The 23,317-nt window shown below is 34.3% G+C and overlaps 1 protein-coding gene across 4 annotated transcripts in view; it reads left to right on the top strand.

The window, feature by feature from the left end:
• Nucleotides 1-23,317, top strand: part of IRAG1 (inositol 1,4,5-triphosphate receptor associated 1) — a 66,875-nt gene that overhangs the window by 28,594 nt on the left and 14,964 nt on the right. For all 4 annotated transcript variants that reach the window (XM_086749417.1, XM_086749418.1, XM_086749419.1 and 1 more), the window contains 11 exons: nt 2,672-2,772; nt 5,455-5,525; nt 9,816-9,989; nt 10,921-10,998; nt 11,436-11,485; nt 11,853-11,894; nt 13,003-13,596; nt 15,358-15,436; nt 18,260-18,380; nt 21,099-21,129; nt 22,202-22,342. In XM_086749417.1, the coding sequence (XP_086605543.1) occupies nt 2,672-2,772; nt 5,455-5,525; nt 9,816-9,989; nt 10,921-10,998; nt 11,436-11,485; nt 11,853-11,894; nt 13,003-13,596; nt 15,358-15,436; nt 18,260-18,380; nt 21,099-21,129; nt 22,202-22,342 (1,482 nt within the window). The remainder of the gene's footprint in view (nt 1-2,671; nt 2,773-5,454; nt 5,526-9,815; nt 9,990-10,920; nt 10,999-11,435; nt 11,486-11,852; nt 11,895-13,002; nt 13,597-15,357; nt 15,437-18,259; nt 18,381-21,098; nt 21,130-22,201; nt 22,343-23,317) is intronic.

The raw sequence follows: 23,317 nt of genomic DNA, 5'->3' as shown, positions 1-23,317 counted from the left end.
GTTAGTTTCCTGGCTTAAGATAAACATCCCAGATGGATGCAAGTTCATCAGACTATTAGCTGAGAATATTTATTAGGACAAGAAGGTTTGTGTGTTTTTTTTTCAACTCAGCCATGTTAAGACTATTTTACTACAAGAGACTTGCTGGGTAAAACCGCAGAGAAAAAATATGAAAAGCTACCAGAATCAATGAATCTAATCCTAGATGTACTTGTCAAATGGGAGCAATGAAAAATTCTAACTTCCTAATCTAAAAAAAAAAAAAAAAAATTAAAAGGCATTTTAGAGGTAGATCTTAAATGAACTAAGTACATAGTTGAACTTCTAGTTTGTGTGCTGTCTTGTTATCATAAGTATTGCTTATACTCACCCCCTCACTAAACAAAACCACAACATTTTAGAAGTGTTTTATACAGAATAATTTCTCCCAGCATAAGTAATAGAATTTCATAGTCAGATGTCATTTTTAGTCATTGCCATATTTTAATTTAATTAGATTTATTTGACATAGAATAATATAATGTAATAATAGGCTTTCACTGATATCCTTAAAAGCTGATTTCAGGTTTTTAGTATCAAAAATATCATTTTTATATATGTAATGTGTACCTGCAGCAAAGAAAATTAAATCCTTATCAGTTGTGTTAAAAGATTTATAGTTGCCTCTCAATCTCCCTACACTTTCAGGGTTGGTTGTGAGCTGCTATCTTTCCCTTTTTTAAAATCAAAAATCCCTATTTCTACTTCCAGCTTTCTCCTCTCTTTGTATCCCGAACACTATTTTACTGGCTTTTCAGACTGCTGAGGAAAAGCCTGTCTCAGATGTTCATAATGTTTCTCGTACACTGATTATTCCATCATCTTCTATTTTTTTTTTATTATTCCTATTTAAATTTGTATTGGACTTTTATCAAATCACTGCATGTTAGCTGTTTTGTTCTGAAGATGTCCCATGTTTATTTTGTCTGTTCTCCTTCCATTTCAACTAAATGCAGTTACAATTTAATTTAATTACCTTACTTGCTAAACTCTCAGCTTAGCACTTCACTTAAACATCTAAAATTAAGTCTATTTAAAACCCCATCTTGCTCAAAAGACTGCTTTCTGAGATACATAAATTTTCTGAGGCCCTTCACATAAGTGTCTGTTTCAGGCCAAATTTGTCCTGAAATTTACCTCGGAACTTTAATTTCTGAGAATAAGACCAAGAGTCAGAGGATTTTTTTTTCCCAAACTATTCTATTCTATTCTATTCTATTCTATTCTATTCTATTCTATTCTATTCTATTCTATTCTACCATCTAGTACAATGACAATTGAAGTAAAAATATCTTATGAAGCTTTGGGATGTAGTTTCAAGATAAAATAACTCTGAATAACTAGATAAAATAAAATACCTATGTGTACCAGTGTCTAGCAGAAGGAATTAGGATTTGAGAATTTACAAGTTATTCTGTAAATTTCACAAATTGATTGATGACAGACCCCTGCTGCTTTTGGGAAGCTCTTCCTCCAGCTATGAACACTCACACTGCTATGATATGTTCTACTTATCTGATGATTGTACTCTAAAGTAAAAATTGCAACTTCTAACAGGTGCCTACACTTTCCCCCTCTGCATTATTTTATGTAAATCACTGTTTTCAACTTCTCAACTGACTATAAACACCAAATGACTTATGTAGACTTTCAGTGGTATAGGAGTTTGATTGGGTTTTGGTGGTGGTGGTTTGTTTTTTGGAGTTGGTTTTGGTTTGTGGGTTTTTTGGGTTTGGTTTGGTTTTTTGTTTTGTTTTGGTTTTTTTGTGAATCCGAATGTAGTACATGGGGTAGAAGTATTCCTTTTTTTTTTACTACATATGAGAAATACACAGTTCTTTATTCCAATGTGATGCATCTCTATTTGGGATATCTCACAGGAAACAGATTCCTTCTCTTCAGTTGATTGGTTTCACTGTGGTAGAAGGTCTGGGATTCAGTTTTCAGGATAAGTTCTCATACTTTTTTTAAGAAGGCAAGCATACATTGATATTCAGTGCCAGTTTCTTTTGTCACTTAAAATTATATTGTATTTTATTAAATATTGCAGTTATATTTTTTAAAAATATTTTTTCAATTAATGGGAGGGAAAACCAAGTAGCACAATAACAAGAAAACATTATAATTATTTTCTGGTTTTTTGGATAGCATATATACACTTAATACTGCACTTATTCAAGCTTTCATTGCACACTAGTACCACTTGGAGGTTTTTACATGCCTAACTTAGCCCTGTTATACATAGCTGCTTTTCCATCTTGCATTCAGCTCATAAGTTCACTAAGTGTTGTACATGTGCTTCAGTAGAGGAATGGTTTGCTGTGTGAAAAATCAGTTTGTCTACCATTCTAAAGCTTTCTCATTAGTTCCATGCTTATTGAATTTACTTGTGTGCATTAAAAATTTGTAAAGAAAACAGATATTCCAACTCTCCCTCATCTCTTTTTAGCAATTTAAGTGTAGGCCTTTAATTCACACTTGTTTTACCAAGTAAGAGCTAATTCTCACTTAGTTGAGTCATTTTTTTTTAGCTAAATTGAACAATACACATTATTTTCCACATAGAGCATCAGTATTCAGTGTTTTGAATTTCTGTTTAACTAAATTTTTATATTTGTCACAAACCATTCAGGACACTACTGTTGAAGGGACAACCTGCAGTACACCTTCTATTGTTCTTCCAGAGAATGCTGTTACGCCAGATGTAGAAATTGATAAAAATCTGGTTAACAGGTACTACATAATACATTACCAATCTATGCATAAATTGTACAGTAATTCCAGGAGCTGTGTTTCTAAAATATTGCTTTGAAAAATTATTGTTGTATCTCTATTTGTAATTTGATCATATTGTCTTTGCATTTTAATGATGATTTTTTTGGATGCAAGGAACTAGGGGGGACAGGAATGTAATTGATATAAAAAGAGTAGAGTATTAAGTACTTCAAATCTACATGAACTTTCTTATCTTTCAGAATAGTGTAATTTGAAACTAAAATGAAGATGGAAATTAAAGTTTTGCATAGTTTGCACTAAAAACTATAACTTTTCAAGTTCCATCCTTTTGCTAGCAAATAAAATATGGCCTAGTGAGGAAAAAATTTCTTGATCGAATCCTTTTGTAGACATGTAGTGGTGTGTATGTGTGGGCTACAATCCTACACCTATTACAAGGATGATTGATAATTGGATTCCTCATGTTCTGTGCATGGCAATGCACAATACTGTCCTTTTGTCCAAATTTTAACCTTTACTTAGACCCAGCTGATGAGCAACTGAGACCAAAAAAAGTACAACTGAGCATTTTTGTGTTTCCTGAAATATTCCCCCCACTATGGAAATTTTTCAATTCTGTAGCAAAATCCCTAATTCTGGTCTACTAATTACATGTGCACACCAGTACTGCTGCCTTTATTAATATAAATATTTCCACTGAACCAATAAGAACTTTGTAGACTGTAGGGTTAAGAAATTAATCCTTGTAAGACTTAAAAAAATACTGTTTTTTAAATACTAGAGATGTAAGTTCCTCAAGGTATGCTCAGCCATCAGTGTTGACTCTTGCAAATCTGCGTACTTTATGTACAAAGCCTGTGTTGTGTGTTTCCTTCTTGAATTAAAGAACTAGCTATATTACTATCTTATTACAATGGACATTGTAGCAATAATATTTGCAACCTGTGGTAATTGTTTTGTCTATTGAAAGGAAAATGTAGCAACAAGCTATGTTATTCTTAAAACCAATCTGTTTGCATGATCCTTAAATTACTGAAGTGCGTTTTAATGAGGGAGGAAGATTTTTGGCAACAGATGGACTTGCAATGTATGCCAGTTTGTATAAGGCTTATTTGTAAGGGCAGAAAATTTCCAAGGAAGGTTTATGATCATAAAAATACTTTGCAATTTTTCCTAATAGCTTTTGCAAATATTTTATTTCTTTTTTTATGCTTAGCATTTTATATTTTTATCAACTGCTGAAAATACTTCTTATCTTCTTTTGACAGGTTTAGCATATTACAAATATCCTTCAAAATAAATCTACCTTCCATTCTTGTGCATATTATCTTGACATTGACCTTAAACACCTTCTGTATTATTTAAATTTATTTATTATTTAAATATATAATAAATATATATTTAATATATGTATAAAGACATATATAGATAATAAATATATTTATTATTTAAATTATTTAAATTAGCCAGAATCTTAAAAGTTTTCTTCTAAAGCCGATTAAGATATGCTCAGTTCTTTTAAAGTCCTGAGTTGAAAGCATTGGAAATTGAGTTACTGGACTATTTTTTTTCTATCTAAAAAGCAGATACAACAAGTATAGGCTTCTCTTCCAGCTCTCTTCTTTCCCTTCCTCCCTTGTATCTATTCAGTCTTCCTTACTGTTTCAGTGAAGCTGCAGAAAAAACTTCTGTAGCACATGGAAACTGGGATAGGACCACATTCCTGATGTGCAAGAAAATAAGTATCAGCTGAAAATTCAAGTAGATAATGTTTCTAAGCTGGACAGTTGGAAGAACTTAAACGTCTAGCTTGAATAGTATAGTACAGTGAATTTTGACGCAGATATTTGGGCCTATTTAGGTAGACAGGGCAAGAACACTGCCTTGAGGTTATGCATATGTGAATGTAAGCTATTGAATGGAAATAATAATCCTGTTTGAAGCTGAAAACTTCAATTCAATTTTGAATGGAATTAAGGTTATTTTCAGTCTTCTGATTTTGGGATTTTTAATTTATTGACTTGCCAATAGACTTAAAATATGGTAAAAAACAAATCTGAAAGTATTGAGCAGAATCTATGCTATAATTTGCTTGTATTTTTAAATTGCACTTTCTAAACATCAAGATGATTTAAGAGTCAGAATTATAATGCAGCCCTTTAAAAGCAGCATTATTTGCTGGATCAGCATTTATATTTCTGCAGTCATTTGAGACTTTCACCTGGTTTTCAGTCTAGAAAGTTCCCATATTGCTATGCAGAAGTATCAGTGCGGGAGCCTGAGAAATTATTTCAATCATAAAACTTAGCTTAGGAAGAACTAACTATTTATAAAGACTTTTTTTTTTTTTTGCAATGTACCATATTTACATAAGTTTTAAGTCATGATCATGAACTAAATGTAGTTTTTCTGAGAAATGAGATATTCACAGTATATGAGGTTATCAGCAAATATCAGAACTCCTTTGTGAGAGAAATTCCTGTAATTTTTCTTCTTTCTGCAATTTTCCTTCATTTTCCAGTTTGGAGATGAGAGGAATTGCAACAAAACAGTTTTGTTTCCATTTTTTAAATCAAAGAAAAGTGCTTTCTTTTTTAACATTAAATTTTTATAGAGAAGTAGAAATTTTTTTTTGGTGGCATACTCCCATAATTTTTGTTTGTCTGTTTCTCTCTCTAGGCCTCGTAGTCCTCACAGGAGACATTCTAACCGTGCCACTAGGAATCCAACAAGTTCATTGACTTCTGTTGGTAAGAAGTGATTATTCATTTAAGCTAGGATGTTTTCTCAGAAAATGTGACATGCAATAAAGACCTAAATATAAAGTCTGACTACATTGACTACAACTTTTTTTTCCCTGTGCATACTCTCTGTAATGCATGCACATGGAGTACTGCTAGCATGTTGAATTATGATCATGAGTTTATGATCATAAGTGGATTGCATGGAGAGAGATGTAGAGAAGTATGCACATTGTTCGTTTCATAAAGTTGTAAGGTTATTGTTTTAGTTTAATATTTTTAGCAGGCTGGAGATATACATGCTTAAAATTCTTATTGTATACAAATTACCGTTCAGTAATACTGGTTTTGTTATTTTTGAGCAACTGGAATTTTTTTTTGCAAGGAGCTTAACACACTTAAGTCTCAAGTTATTTAGTTTGACTATCATATCAGATTAAACCTTTAATGAAAACAAACTATCCAGGGGAAGATTTTCTTCATTTCTTCATTTTCTAATGAGTCTCTTACTACATAATTAGTTCTGTTAGTTTTCTGGAAGCTCCATGTGGAGTAAATTGTTAGTCAAGGGGACTAATGATGTGGATTTGTTAATATTACAAACTGAGATAAATGCTGATCCTATTAAGTCATGGCAAAGCTCCCATCAGTTCTTAGTCTTGGTATGTTTCCATTTGGATTGTTACTTGTCTCCATTTATGTATTCCCTGTAAAGTAAAAGTTGAACAGAGTTGATAAAATCTTTATGCCATCATATATAAAGGATGAAAGAATAAGCATATTAGACCTTGTACCAAAATGGGAGGGAGGAATTAGAAACTTCGAAGACATTTTTAAAATTACTTTTATCTTCACAACAATGTTACTTTCTCACAGCCATTAACTTAATTTGAGCCAATAATCACCGCTTCATGCTGTCCATGAAAACAGCTTTCTGTTAAATCATGGACTTATCTGATCATTCCATACCTTAAAAAATAAATACTGGTTTTGTGACAAAACCAGGCTTATCACATGACTATTCCAATGCTGCCAGAGGCTTTTAAAGATAAACACTCTTTTTACTATCATTGATGAACCTGGTTCTTAGGCATCTCGAAACAGATGCATCTGCATCTTTTTTTTTTCTTTACTAAAGCACCTGCAAACATCAGACCCCTGTTACCCCTCTGATAGTCTAAAAATTCAGAATAAAAATTCTGGTTTATCAAGTCAAATTTAGTTTATTAATTGAGATTCTGTTAAGGACTCTGATAAATAAGTCCTCTTTACGTGCTTTTATTAAGAAACTCAGATGTGTGGAGTTGTTCTTGATCAATATATTGAAAATAAACATGGGGGTTCATGGAACATTTCTGAACTTTCCAATAGCTCTAGGATTACTAGCATGCTCAGCAAACATTTCTTATAAGAAGCACTGATCTGCTGATAGCAGATCATGCTTCTCTGGAGTTGAAAGATGGCTACAGCTAAGACCACTTTCTCTAAATTATAGGTATATTTCTACTTATATAGGAGGTATTGCATGAAGAAAAAAATTAATTGATACCTCTGAAAGTAACCCAAATTCTGCTAATATCAGTGTATATATCTTTTTTTTTTTCTTTCCAGTGGTCAAAACAGAGAGACCAGAACCCTTTGGGGCAGAATTTAATGTATTGATACACATTTCATTTCCCTTTTTGTGAATTTATGAGGGTTAGTTTGCTGGAATTAATTTTATATTTGTAACATGACAAAAATACAATAATAACTTTATACACATGGGATCCTGGGCTAGTTCCACACAGAGAGTAGGAGTTTTTTAAATTTAGCAGAACATTCTTAACATTGCCTTTTTCCTAATAAGATTATAAAATATTTTATGTAACTAGTATTTTCACTGTTGTACTAGAGTTAGCTTCTCAGTCATGCACAGAGAAGGTGCTAACTATTTTTATCAATAACAGTCAGCATTAATCCTTATTAGTTTGTGATTCTGACACTTTCTTAACTGGGCACTCAGTTGCATCAGTATGCCTACAAAAATACAGTTGAGAGAAGACCCACTGAAAGATTATTAGGAGGCTTCAAAGAGTTGTGACTTTTCATGCATTTTCTCTAGTTTTCTTTTTGATCCTTTAAATTCATGTGTAAAATGTGTGGTTTGGTTGCCTGCATTCAAAGGGAAACTTCATTTATGTGTTCTATAAAACTAAGGAAGAGATAAGATACATTATAAATAAGCTCAGATCCAATTAAGGGAACTTGGAACACTATCTTGCTTGCCAGCAGTTGATGTTAGACATAACTAAACTAGTGGAAACTAAATAAATTTATTGAACTATACTTATAGAAATCAGACTTATACAAAAGAATGATTATCCCTTCATATAGAATCATAGAATAGTTTGAGTTGGAAGCAACCTTTAAAGGTCATCTAGTCCAACCCCCCTGCAAAGAGCAGGGACATCTCCAACCAGATTAGGTTACTTGGAGCCTCATCCAAGCTGGCCTTGAATGTTTCCATGGATGGGGCATCAACCACCTCTCTGGACTACCTGTTCCAGTGTTCCACCACCCTCACTATAAACTTTTTTTTCCTAATATCTGATCTGAATCTACCCCCCTCTATTTTAAAACCATTACCCCTTGTCCTGTTGCAACAGGCCCTGCTGAAGAGTTTGTCCCCGTCTTTCCTGTAGGCCCCCTTTAGATAGTGGAAGACCACTGTAAGGTCTCCCAAGAGCCTCCTCTTCTCCAGGCTGAACAGCCTCAACTCTCTCAGCCTGTCCTCATAGGAGAGGTGCTCCAGCCCTCTCATCATCTTCCTGGCCCTTCTCTGGACCCTCTCCAATGTGTCCGTGTCCTTCTTATGTTGGGGGCTCCAGAACTGGACACAGTACTCCAGGTGCGGTCTGACCAGGGCAGAGTAGAGGGGGAGAATCACCTCCCTCGACCTGCTGGCCACACTCTTCTTGATGCAGCCCAGGATGCAGTTGGCCTTCTGGGATGCAAGGGTGCATTGCCGGTTCATGTCAAGCTTCTCATCTACCAGCACTCCCAAGTCCTCCTCAGGGCTGCTCTCGATCCATTTTCTGCCCATATTCAGATATGCAGCAGCAAGAGCTGGGCGTGTCCGTCCCATGTTCTCCTGGCCCCGAAAATCTGGTATCCAAATTAGGACTTTACAATGTGGATGGGTGGACAACTGGAAATTGATATTGGTTGGATAGTTTGGGTCTGAGGGTAGTGAATGGTTGGTTGGTCATATGCTCCCTAGATATTAGCAAAAGGAGGAATTTCTCTGAAAGAAACAAACATTTCCATCAGTCGTTCTGCTGAAGACAGAGCTTTGCTTCAAGCCTGCTTACTGTTCCAGCTGTTGTGGCTGGCCTTTGGCTGTGTCTTGGAACCCACTTAAGAAAATGAGTTGTGCTTTCCATCTTTATCAGTGACCTGGAGGAGAATGGAGTGTGGTCTGATCAAATTAGCAGATGAAATAAAATTGGGAGAGATTACAGAAGCCATTTACACCAACTCACATAGAAAGGGCCTTTCCAAGAACGGGCTACATCCTTTGCTTTAACATAGACTGGACAATTGTAAAAATTAGTGCTCAAAGTTTAGTGGTTTTGACCAATGTGGAAGCCAGGGATTAACAGGTTCTTTCTACAACTCATTAAAAATTGTTTAGAAAATAAAGCATTAATCTAAAGGTCTAAGTGCAGGGCAGTGGCTTTCAGTTTGTGATCTGTGCATTCTCCTGGGTCGTATATCTAACATATCAACATAAGTGGCCATGATTTATGGGCAAAGCTGTTCTATCTGCATAGAATGAAATCTTTATACTTCCAAACTCTGCATTTTATTCTATAGATGATTTGATGAAACGTATGTTAAAACTAGTGTGCATAAATCTTTGCAGGTGAGTTTGCGGGACCTTAGCCTTGAAGAACTGGACATACAAAATCCATGGGAAAATTGAGTCTACAACAGAAAAGACATGGCTGCTAGTTGAGATGGATCAAATGCCACTTTTACTGATAAATTAGAAAAACTGAATTATGGGGACGCAGTTGTAAAAGCCAATTTCACTTATCAGAGTATCTTTGATCATAGTGACTTAATCATAGTGGGTTATCTGTGTTTTTGAGGACTTACTTGAGATTGTAACGCTAGAAATGAGCAGACATGAATGTCTGGTAAATGCAAGCTCAAAGCTAAATTTATAGATACGTTTTGTACTTGTTACTCTGAAATGCCACAACCTATCTGGAAATACGAGGTACAGCTCTAATGCTGACATTTTCTACCCAGACAACAGTGGTCATGTGATTGATCTGGTAAATGATCAGCTACCAGATGTCAAAATATCAGAAGAAGACAAAAAGAAGAATCTTGAATTATTAGAAGAAGCAAAGAAAGTGAGTGAGAGGTTTCTAATGCGCAGAGGTAGAAAGTCAAGAAGCAGTCTTCCTGAGTCACCCACAGGTAGGTGAGAATTCTGAAAACAATATTTTGTATTCTACTTCAAAGATCTGCAAAGGCACAGATTTGCCTGTAATGCATATGTTGCTACTGTATACACACACTTTGTTAATTTGAAGGTCAGAATCGCTGTGCCCCTCCTCACAATTCCATATAAAGTAGAAATCTCTATATTCAGATGTAATAATGGAACATGGTATAAAGTTTAAGTGCCTGAATGACACAAAATGATAACAAATTTCTGTTTGTGAAGATTTTCCTATTGTACATAAAATGAAATTTTAATGGTAAGATTCATACTGCCGAAAAAAACATTCCCCCCAGACATAATTACACAGACTTTTATTCTGAACATAGTCTTAAACTAAGCTAAATGGACCAAATCCTCCTTTAAAAACAGCAGAATAAAATGTTCTATCTAGAGTATAAATTGAATAATTTTTTCCCTCTTATATGAAGTGTTTGAAAGCTAGGACTAAATGGCATTTTATAATAAGGTAGGACTTTCATTTAGCTTTGAAATGCCAATTCAAAATGAAGTTCTATCTTAAAATTTGCTTGATGCTAGGAGAAAAAAACACAACTATCCTTTTAAAAATCAATTTTTCCTTTTTTTTTCCCTTCTAAATTCTTTGTGAATCCTTCTCTTGTGTCTACTTCTCTGCAGTGTTTACAGTATCAGGAAACTGAGAAGAATAAGTATTCTGTGTATTAACAGAATTGTATTAGTTTATGGCAGGTATACAAGATAAAAGATGCTCTAAGTCCCTAATTGCCAAGTACAACTTGGCATTAAAATGACTTGTCAGGTTCTGAACAAACACATGACTATAAGATTGATGTTTTAATGTTATCTGAATTTTAAAAATTCAGAAGCTACAAGCCAAGAAAGTAAAATTACCTTTTCTTTGTTTTTGTCTTTGTTATAATGAAGCGGTTTCCCCTACACTTAGTCCTAAAGCTTCACCAGTAGCATCGCGGAGCAACTCCCTCACTCTTCCAGTTCCATCAGGTAAATTGATCTATGCAGGCTCAGACTTTAACTTCTAAAAGCTCACCAAAAATGTATTTTAGTATCTCTTGAGGACAAATCAAAATCTGTAGATTCAAGCATCTCCTCCTGAATATGACAAAGCTCATGAATGCCCACAACATATATTTTTACGTTATTTTTTGTTTGTTTGTTTTGTATTTTTATTCCTGTAGTGCTGCTAGGTTACATGTTATATTTTTTTATTCTTTTCAATAATGGAGTTTTGAGAAGATTTAATGGTCTTTCACTTACTATATTTTAGATATTTTTCCCTCTTAAATAGTATTTTCCACATTTAAATTTTGTCCTTAATATATTACGTAGAACTGTGCATGTGTGTGTTTGCTAATGCTGTAGTAGTAATAATTCTGACCAAAACATCAGGATGTGTGCTAAGTATGTATATGTCTTTCTAGGGTCTGATGTGTGCACAACCACTAGTGTTGAGTCAGTATCTCCAGGGCAGGTAAGAAAGAGCTGAATAATCTGCACAGTAACCTGGTTTTACAGTACTATAGGACACTATGCTGTCCTATTAGTCCCTGAGGTAAATGGGATGTTTTGAATACAATTTTATAGACTGAGATTGGATTCTTGATCTGGTTTTTTTCTGCAGAATGAGACTAATAAATGTTAACTCGGAAGACAAAAATCCATGAGGTAATGAGCACTGAAGGATCATAGAGATCTGTCAAGTGCAGAAAATGGAAAAATTTACAATATAATCCTAATCTGTGGGAAAAAAAAAAAAAAACTAGTCCCCCTAACATTTGCAGCATAGATGTGAAAGATAACTTTGTAAGGCAACTTTTTTTTTCTTCCTTTTTTGCTAAAATAACAGAATTGTGAAAGAGGATGACAGGCAAAACGCAGAAGTAAGTGTTTCACATTGTGCTAAGTTAGGCAGATTTTGTTCAACACACATATGACTGTTATTTGTGTGACTAAAAAGGGTAAAAGACTGTTCACTGAGTGGAAAAAAAAATGATGCTGCTCTAAGAAATTGTGAAGGACCTGCAAAGGCAGTGGAGGACCACGGGCTACAGCTAGCCTTTACATCCTATCATGCACCCTGCTCTAGCTCAATTAAAATGAATGTACTAAATAATTTTATAAGTAAAGCAAAAATATCTACTATAGCCACTTCGGTGTATGCTGCTGTTTTAGACAGACATCCTCTTCCAGACCCCTTTGGTTCAGTGGAAGAGGTTACTGTACCTTGTGTTCCACACCACTGATGATGGAGCAGTTTATATGAATGCTTCCTGATTTGTTTTAGTTAACATCAGATGGCCCTTTAAAGAGATTATGCTGTGAGTGGGTTACTTACAAAAACCAGTATGGCAGCAGAATTTTGGAGCAGTAACTACAAAGGAGCGGAATAGCAACATCCCTAAGGCAGAGCCCACAGTTAGATTGTATGATGGTTGCCTTAAATTGCTGACACAGGTGCTCTTAAACAAAATACAGATTCTACACTGTATAGGGACACATTCTTTTGCCAGTTCTTCTGTAGAGATTGCAGTCAAATTATAATCTATGGTACTACACACAAAGTAGAAAGAGATAAATTACAATCTGTGCTTTAGCTTTGTGTACAAGCCCAAGGTTTTTTCCCTTGGGAGGTGAGGGACTAATGGAAAACAATCAAAGGAAAGTAATAGTGCTATAAGATGTAGAGTTAAAGGCATGTACTCAGACAAACCTTACATTAAGATTATGAGAAACTTAGCTATATGAGGATTGCTATAATGGACTCTGGAATGGGAGGAGTTTATCTCAAAAATTCAGAGAAGAGATTCCTAAGTCAGTGTTCTTTCAAATGCCTTTTAAAAAATATTTCTCTCTTAAACACACATGTTTAAAGGCAAATATCACTGAAAAGGAAATTGTTTTTTTTTACTGTGAAAATCCACCTTCGGGCAGAGGAAAAGAGAAATCTGCACTTGTTTCTCTGTTTTATGTGTGTTCTTCTACTTTCAGAATGCTGCAAAAGGATTAATTGATCGAAGGCAGAATGATCAAAGAAAGATTTCTCAGGGAAGACTGGTTCCTCATTCTGCTGGTTTTGAAAACTCCAAAGAGAACCTCTCAGAGCAAAAAGAAAACTTTGATCCACGTGAACATATGGATACTTTACCTAAATCTTCCCCTTCAGGTAGCGATGGTGCCAGAATGTCTCTTAACACTTGCACGAATGTTTGTGAAAATGAACTTGGAAAATCATTCCTCAAGAAAGCAAAAGAAAATGATGTTCCTTTAAGAACCCATCTACCAGGACCAGGAATAGGAAATATAGACTCAAAGCTAAAAATTCCGGTCCCAGAAATAAGGGACCATAAAGTTTCATGTAAACCAGAATTTAAACTCTGTGGACTGCGTCCTCCTCTACTACGGGCTGTTTCATGGGATAGCTTGGAGCCTGGGCAGAAAGATAAAACACCTTTAAAATTGCCATCTGAGGGAGATAAAAACTTTGCTGTTGGTAATAAATCCAGCAATCAACTAAAAGCATTCAAAGACCTTCAAATCCAAGTTCAACCGGTTCGAATGCAGAAATTGACAAAGCTCAGAGAGGTGAGTCCTAGTCATCAGTTGTATCCTGTTTTAAAGTTATTTTACATGTTACTAAAGTTTCAACTTGCTTAGCATTATTTTTATTGTTGCAAGAAAAATACAGTCATATAATGGAAAACAGTTTCAGCAAAATCAATACAGAATTGTATTTTCTTTTTCCTTTGCAACTTTAGTAAATTGTAACCTGTAACTAAATTCAGTGGAATTGTTCTGTTTCTTAGTTCTCTTCAAATATGCATCAGCTGCTCTGTGGTATCTTCAATATGCATGTGCATATGCTCTTGCACATGCAGGTTTTGACCCTCAGAAAAAAATTGTAATATTGCTGTCAAGAAAGTACTAATTGCTTTCATTATGAAAGACAGACAAATCTAAAACACAGTGTATCTCATTTTTGCATTATTTCCATGACCTATAAACAGGAAGCAGTTGATTAACAGTCATGTCATTTGCAAAATGTACTTGGGACTGAAGTGACCTATTTTGATTTCTAAAGAGAATTTTAGGTCTGAAGAATCTTTTCTTCCTCAGGATGTAACATCATTCTCTTCGAAAGGGTCACTTACGCTCTTTTACTTCCTTTGCTTCTCTGTACTGTGCTTTTTCTACTCCTTCAGAATTGTCCTCAGATCCACAGGCTCTCACAACATATTGACTAAGTGACTGCTTTTTGTATGAGTGGGCTGAGACCTGCGTATAAACAGAAATCTTTAACTGAAGTTTGGAGATGGTTACTATACCCTTGTTTAAGAGATTACAAGTATCTAGGTATCTGTCATGGTTAATATTTTAGTATTTTAAGATTAATATAGGGCTGACAGGTGAGGACCTCAAATTCTGCACTTTGGTTAATGCATTCCCATTGTACTGTGAATGAATGAACTCATTGGGAATGGCAGCTTAGTTACTAATCTTTTTGTGTTTATATGCCACACATATTCTTAGTATACATGTACTGGAAGTTTTGATTATAGAGACACTTGAGCCATATAATTTTGAAAGTCCTAGAAATTGTTAAGCACAAATAGTAGTTCGAATTAGAAAATTAATACAGCATGATATGTAATTCCAGTTAGGTGAGATTTGAACTCTGTCTCCAGTAGGAGTTGTCAGCTTATAAACAAAAGCAGGTGTTTGTGAATTTTAAACACATTTCAGAATATTAAAGTAGAAAATTAAGAGATCATAGAAACAGAAATAAGATAACAAGGCATAATTCTTGAGAGTACATTGTTCCCTACCTGTAAGGGATAGAGGCAGAGTACAGAAAGAGTGAAGTATTAAAGTGCAGCTGTAGCGTACCAAGCTTTGGTGTGGATAAATTCTAGTGAATAAGTCAAAGTGGCAAAGTCTCATATATCTGATTTTCTGAATCTTCTCTTCTTTCTGGGATAGATGCTTATTACTATGGCTATATCGAAAATTGCTCTTTTTTTTTGCTTTTATTTCTAAAACTCTCATTTACCAAAACTTAGTTTTTTTTCCTTGAGTAAGGGACACATGTTGGAAATATGTTTGCATGACCAGGACTTTTTCTCTAAATAATGCATGTATGATATTTGAAATACGTAGTATTTAATAGTGTGTGTGTGTGTATGTACATGTATCCATGAAATGTAGCATCTGACTATAACTTAATATAAATATCTCCATTATGTTTATTAGCTAAGTAAATATTATATTTCATATTCTCATGGCAGGGATATTTAAATTGAGACTTCTAGTTAAGTTACTTAGAAATGTTACTGTTTTTCTTAACAGGAGCATATTTTGATGAGAAATCAAAATTTAGTTGGACTTAAACTTCCTGAACTTAGTGAAGCAGCTGAACAGGAAAAAGGTGCAGTATCATAAAAGCTAGGAGTGTTTGCTTGTTGTACACTGATTTTTATAATTGACTAATATGGAGAGAGAAAAAAAAAGTATTTTTCTTCAATTGCAATAGTAGTTGTAATGAAGTAGTCATGGAGGAGAGTAGTAAACTATGAATAAGAGAGACCAATAACAGAATTACCTGAATTTCTTTATGAACTGAGCCCAGAAGAGACTGTAGGTATTATTACAACCAAATGAAAAGATGCATACCTGGAACAGAGTCTAGGTTGTACTGAATAGATGGGGGACTGTCTCAAGTTTCAGTGGCTTTCTGAAAAAAAAGTTTCAGCAGCAATGGATTGAATGGATGTGACCTCTGCAAGATATTGAGGCCATAAGGGTGAATTTGATCCTTGAAAGTGTAAATAAGAAATGGAATGCTTTATTCCTGCTTTTTCATTTTAGTATGTGTGGCAAATGTTGAAATGGCATGTTCACTTCTGGTCCACAGCTCTATGTCAATATGGATAAGTAAGAGTAAGGTCAGAGAAGAAACATAAACATGATGGAAAGATTGGAAAAATATGCTTTGAAATAAGTGGAGGGTTTTTAGCTCAATTTGTATGATTTTTAGTAAGGAAAAGGCTTAAAACTCTACATAAATGAGGAAACAGAAATCTGACACCAAATGTTTTTCCCGATCTAACACAAGCAAATGAGATTTGATGCCTGTAGGCTGCATCTATAAAGATTCAGAATAGAAATAAAGGGGAAGATATAATTATGAGAACGACTCAACAACTGGAAAAACTAAATAGCAATAGTGCTGAGCAATCAATTGAAAATATTTAAGCCCAATATGTATATTTGTTTGGAAGTAGTTAAGTCAGAACTTGTCGGAGTGTTTTTAAGGCCACATTAACTGAAATGGAGATGGTTAACATTAAAGGAGCTGAAACTGATTGTCCAAGATTTGATCCAATCTTTCCTAATACTATTAATTTTTCTAATTAATAGTTTTGCTTTGGGACTGTTTCATAAGGCCTTAAAGTTTCTGTTACACAGGGAGATGGCCGAGATACTACATTCCATGTTATCTCTGGAAACACTAGTCTTCAGTCTGCACGAAACAAGATTAAAAGAGACTTCTTGTCCTCTTTCTGTATTTAGTAATTATATCTTTGGATTCTTAGATATTGTAATATTATTCCTGTCACCTTGCTAATATATAATTTCCCAGAAATTATTTAGCAGGCTCTGTTTGACAGTGTAAAATAGTTGCCAGCCTGTTACATAATTTCAGCAGATTTGAAACTTTTGAGGAAGACATTAAGGAATGCTAAGTATTATTTTATCCAGCTTTTCAAACAAGATCTCATAAGCATCATGAGCTGTTTAAAGTCTACTAGCTTATCTAAATGATAGCTAGAACATTAAGGGTCAAGTCCTTGTCCTCAGTGGGGAAAACAAGTGAGGGGTCAAATACTTAGTTCATTTGTTGGGGAGACTTACTTCCTTACATTGTCATAAAAGCCACCTTGTGCTTTTTAGCTGGAGTAGTAATTTTGCTTAAACAACAGGAAATAGCCAGATACTTCATTATTATTGTTATGAATCAAATATACTGGCTCCATGATGTTTTATTATCAATGCCAAGTTATTGTGATCATCTGAGTAAACACAACTTTGCATCTACAGAAGTTTAGATAAGTGGGATATATTAGATCTGGAGACATTGTGGTGTCTGGCTGGCTTTTTATGGGGGCACACATGACTGCTCTTACGTAAATATTGCCATTTTTAAATATAAAGGAAATGCACAGAAGTAAAATGTAGCTAGAAAGAATCTCCCATTCTTTTCTGTCTTTCCTGTTAATGCTCTCCATATTTACACAATTTGAGCATTTTCAAACTATTTATTTTGCAAGTTTAAGAATCTTTCTGTTACACCAAATGAACAGGAGAGCTGTATAAAGATATCTTCCCAAGTCTGAGATTCAGATAGGGGAACCTGTGTTTCCTATAGAAGAGTCCTTCATTAAATTCTGGCAAGATAGAAGGAGATAAGGAAATTATTATATATGAAATGAAATGAAATGAAAATTTAAAAGTTAAGTACAATTCATTTAAAAAAAAAGTTTGAGTCATATCTTGGTCCTAATTAAAGTGACAGAAGTAGAGAATGCAATTATAACCTTTATGTCCTGTTTCAATGAATGTGCAGTGCAAGCAAGTATATGTTGTAGATTCATTGCTATAAATGGTGCACAAAATCTGTAGAATAGTACATTATGCTAGACTTCATCTTGCCAGGTGACATTTAAAGCCTTAGAAAATAACAGTACTCTATTACAAAATCTAAGCTAAAATATTCCAGAAATGGTGCAACTGTGCTGGTAAAGCACAAACACAAAATATGAGGTTAGATGTTCCAGTAATGAATTTGGGTTCCATTTGAATTCTAGGAAAAATACAATAATTATTTTTCAGTGCATTAGAGACTGTCAGAGTGCGTATTACTTCAGTCTTTCTACATGAATGATGACAATTGTACTGAGTACTTTTGTTGCCACTGCTTGAAAGAAAAACAGGGGATCTTTAGCAGTAAAGGAGAGATGAGTGATGTATCACCACATGCAATAAAGGAAGTAACATTCTGCACAAAGGCATGGACCTTTTTTTGTTGTTCACTTTCACTCCCAGTAGAGTAGGATTGAAATCCTCATTGGCTTTAAAAAGGATAGAGTTAGGCTAAAAGGTCTATTTGGCTCTGAGATGCTGACTATGAATAGTTAACACATGACTTTTCAACTAACGTGAAAGTTTTTTTATCTCAAAATGTCTTTAGGCCCTTCACCTCTCCCCTCCCCTACTGAAGAGGAAGAGACAAAGAATAGCTCTGATGTCATGCCCAGCATTCCTGATGTATTGCTGCGAAAACTACGAGTGCACAAATCGCTTCCAGGAAGGTAAAAGCTCATTAGAAGTAGAAAGACATCATCCGGGGGAAGGCACACTAATGGTTTCCAGTGAACTTCCTTTATGGAGTTCCATTCATAGGGGATCCATATAAGTAGACAATTTGCTGCATCTTAAAATGTGCAACACGGTTTTTCTGAAAAATTTTGGGGAGTGCACCAACTTCCAGTAACTGGCCAACTTTTAAAAATTAGTTTGTAAGTTCTGCATAAAAAGTCTGAAACCTAACTTGGGTGCTACAAGTACATTTTTATACAGATTTTTCTACCAGCCTGTCCACTCCTGTTTTTTTTAGGATTGCTGCTGCAGATATAAATTCCTGTGGAAAATGTTAGTATTTCTTTCCCCTAGAAAATAATCAGGCCAGATAATGTTTTCCAATGGTAAAATTTGGGCATGTAGGAATTTTGCAGATTTTTCTGCAGGTGGCAATTTTTCAGGGAAATACAGTTTATTTTGCAAGTGTAGTTGAAGACTCGCTCATGAATTCTCTGATCTAGGCTGTGCAAGAAGGCATTTGTCAACAGATTGCTTAACACCTGTCATGGCTCGAGAGTCTCTCCTTTCCCTCTTATGCAGTCTGAAAAAGTATGTCTATATGTTATAGATGTGTAGGATAGCACCATAAGACATAATTCGAAACTAGAGCTATTGTTGCAAGGGAATCCTCTGGTCCATACTCTTCTGAGACGGAGTCATAATAGACTATACCTGCCAGGTGTTTGTTCAGATGTTTAGAAATACCAATCTTTGTTTTGATGTGAGTTTGCTACTATCCAAATTTAACATTTTCTTGGCAGAATTTAAGTGGAATTTTCCTTTCAAGGGGGAGAAAAATAGATAAATACAGAAAATACAAAAATAGAAAAATAGACAATTTCAGAAAATGTTTTGCTCTGGCCCAAGAAATTCAGGGAAGAAAGCTCAAATTAAGCATTTGTCACCACATGCCTTGCATACCTTGCACCACTGATAACTTTAGAGACTAAGCATATTTTTTTTAATTGCATTAAAATAAAGCTAAGCTTCTTCCATATTTCTGCATAAGCCTTTTCTTTGAGAGAAATAAAACCATAACAAAAGTGCTCATTAGACATTAAAACAATTCAAAACATATTTGGCCAAAACTATTCCTAAATTCACCTAGGTGTTTTTGTGCTATAAATACCAGAGGCCTTCAGACATTTGAAGCTGTCAGTAAGTGTTCTCAGTGCAAATGAAATAAATATTTAACATTTGCTATGAAGGAACTGTTATATACAACATTTTATATAAACTAATGCATGAGGTGAGGAAGCTTTAAAAAACCATTGCTTGATTGTAATCAAATACTGAAAAGAAAAGTAAATTCATAGCTAAGTACAAAATAGGTAAATACTGAACTGCTTTTGAGGATCAGATAATACACAGAACTTCTGTATTTCAGGTAGTATTCATTAATCAATTGGCTTAATCTATGGAATAAATACACACACAACTTTTCATTCTCACTGTAAGTTTCTCAGAATGTTCCTAGCCAAAGGAAAGATGTGAATTTTATCATTCTGTGCTGTGTTATATAGCACATACAGATGTCTGAACTTCCTTATAGAAGGACTACTCCTTCTAGTAAGTTTCCCCCTAGAATAATAATAAGTAATATGAATACTAATACTTCAGGCTCAAAATGGTTTTCCAACAAAGAGAACATACTGGCCTCCCTTCTTGTTAATACACTATCAATATTATTCTACCCAACAAGAAAAAATCTGCTTATTGATGCCAGATGCATTTATTTTTATATTTTATTATTAATGGTGCAAAGACTATTACAATAATATTTGAATTTTCTGAAAATATCATGTCTGCACAGTGCATGTTAGGTATGTCAACCACAATTCCTATCACTGTGTATACAGGTCCTGTTATTTCTTTGAGATGTTTTTCATCTGTATTCACTTCCATAAAACTGAATAGTTCTCTGATGTTTTGGAACAATTATGAGGAATAAGAACTTGTATATTCAAACACGTGATGACTGCCTTTAAGTGAGATCTTGCAATATAATATTGTCTATCTATCTCATTTCTTTTATAGTATTCTGTGAAACTGCATTTTGGTAATTTTTTTCTAGTTTTTATATAGTCAGTAATCATTGGCTTGGTGGAAAGCTCATAAAACTCAAACATATTTTGTCAGTGCCAGAATCATGGTCAGATTCATTGTTAGCTAACTTCTAACAAAGCTAGCAACCAAAAGAGGATAATTCAGTACCCAGTGAGCTGGGTTTTGAATTCTGCCATCTGTGATCATCTGTGATTGTCCTTATGAGATTTCAACTCTTAACAGAAGGAAAACAGGTAAAGATAATAATCTGAAGTATAGCTTATTACTTTACCTGTAACTCCAAAAGGGTGTTCTGTCTTGCTCTTGTACTCGCAATTTATGACAATGTAGTATAGATAGCAGTATTCGCAGTTGCCAGAAACTTTGGTGTGTTTTTGCCAATACTCAGGTGATACTGTGCTGTTACTTTAAAAAAAAAAAACCCATGGGATTTAGCAATAAGAAGTACAATTGAAATAATTAAATACCGATTTCAGCAAAAGAAACCATAAAATATTTAAGGGGAAGATTTTTTTTGTTGTTATTTTCTATTAAATATTACAATAGCTTTGTTTTTAGAGAAAAAAATTATTAAAATGTGAATTTTTTACTTTTATTTCTAGCTCTCCCCCACTTACTGAAAAAGAAGTTGAGGTAAGTATGTTCTTAAACTCATTATTTTAGACATATACCTCGATTTTAAGTGGATACTGTAAGTCTAAGGGTGGTTATTAGAACCACCCTTTTTAAAAAAAATATTTCTCGAGGAAAAAAATTGAACTCAATCAAAATAACAATTTTATGAAATATAGGCAATTGTCTCAGACAATATAAACTGTAAAAAAAAATTAGAGTAGGAATAACCAAAGCATGGTTTGTGCATTCTTCATAATAAAATATACATTCATTTTGGAAGTTATTGAAATATTGTTAAAGTAGTAAAAAAGTTGAGATTAAATGAGACTAGAAACTAAATGAGTTAAACTGCCTTTTTTTTTGTATTGGCCAATAGGATCTTTGGGGCAGTTTTTTGTGATATCTTGCAGTTAGTTTACATAATCTTTACTTTTTCAGTTCAAGCCACTAATTTTTTTTTATAGGTTGCTCTTGAGCTTGCTGGCTTTGTTTCCTTTTTTTTTTTCCGTATACCAGTCAAGAGAAAGATTTTATTTACATAGCTCAAATCTAATGGAACTGTTGGTGCCTTGTGCTTTGCAGAGTATTAATCCTAAGAAATAATGCATTTGGTAAAGAAAGAAACAACTTTTAAAAGCAGGGTGCAAGAGAGTAAAAATGTTAGCACTTAATCTTTTGCTGGCTTCAGTGGCAGGTGTTTATCCCCTAGGTAAAACAATGCTAATGGTGAGCTCACCCCTGGACTTCCTCTGTTTAAAAACCTTGGGGACCCTTGGAGGAAGTCCACCTAGAAAACAGATCCATTGTGATTCTGATACTTCTGGTAGGCTATTTCATTAATTGTGTCTGTGCTCTACTGATCTTCCAGAAAAATATACAGGAAAAAAGGCAGCAACACATTTATTCGTATTTTAGAGAAGCAGAGAGAAGTTATTTTTGAAACAACCTAATATAAAAAATATTTTCCATTTTCTGTTTCAATACTTATTTAAGCACCGAAGTTTGTTAAACATACCTTATTCATAAGTTGTTATTGGAAATTAGATTATTGTGACACTGATTTAAAAATGCCTTTTTTAAATCCAAACAGAATGTATTTGTACAACTTTCCTTGGCCTTTAGAAATGATAGTTATACCTTGGAATCTAGAATTAACCAAGCAGAGAGAGAGAGAAATCTTACTGAAGAGAATGCTGAGAAGGAACTGGAAAACTTTAAAGCAGCCATTACGGTAAGAAAATAACAATAATTCCTTTTCTGAACTATAGTGTACATGAAAGTGCACACACTTTTGGAATATGTGTGGCTATGCTTGCTTATACCTGTTCTAAATTCAGTCCCAAAACTTCATTTTCTGCTGCACAAGCTCCTTACTATAAGCTGCCTACCAGTCTACATGAGAGAGCATTTTCTGCCAGAGTGGGCCATTATTGCTGGAAATGCATAGAGGATGTTGCCCTACTTCTAACAGATTTCAGGAATAAATACTATTTATTTGCTGTTCAGTTCTTGGAATAAGCCTGTGAAAAACCTAAGAGCAGTTAGAACTGCAATTTGAGCACTGATCCATCCTCTCCTGGGCAAGACCTTCTTTAGTAGTACATTTGAAGTGTCCATTTAGCTGAGATACTGAAATGACCTGAGTCCTGAGGTTTGTGACTTGAAAGACTTCTTAATTGCAGATAATGGAAGACGATATAGGAAAGGAAACAGCAAGGATTACTTAAGGAATACATGCAATCCCAGGATCAGGTTACGGGCCTGAATACATTTTCATTCCAGCTGTCCATGATGTTCTTCTACAGTTTTACTCTAAGAGTTTTCAGTCCTTCTTGCCAGCTTTCTCTGGGTTTTCTGCCTGAAAAGATAAATATATTTCCATACCAACTTACGTGCTACGCACATTTTTGTGCCAAAAAAAAAAGGAAGGGATGCTTAGATACCATGCTGCTAAAGGAAATACAAGTAGAGCAAATTTGCATGTTATGAGGAGGTGCTGCCATAGATTTGAGAAATAGGAGAACATAGGATTATGCCATTTATTTTCTCAAGAATATCATAGGTAAGAAAGGACACAATTTTTAAAAGATTGTGATATTTTCACCTTTTCATCTGGAGTTTCAAATGTGCATTTCCAGATTAATTGCTCCTAGAAAAAAATTTTTTTTTGAATGTTTTACTGCTTTTCAGCCTGTTAACTATTAAA

This window comes from Chlamydotis macqueenii, chromosome 5 (assembly GCF_036417535.1).
Source record: "Chlamydotis macqueenii isolate bChlMac1 chromosome 5, bChlMac1.mat, whole genome shotgun sequence".
Taxonomy (NCBI): Eukaryota; Metazoa; Chordata; class Aves; order Otidiformes; family Otididae; genus Chlamydotis; species Chlamydotis macqueenii.
Note: the sequence above shows the minus strand (reverse complement) of the source record. Positions and strands in the feature narration are given on the sequence as shown.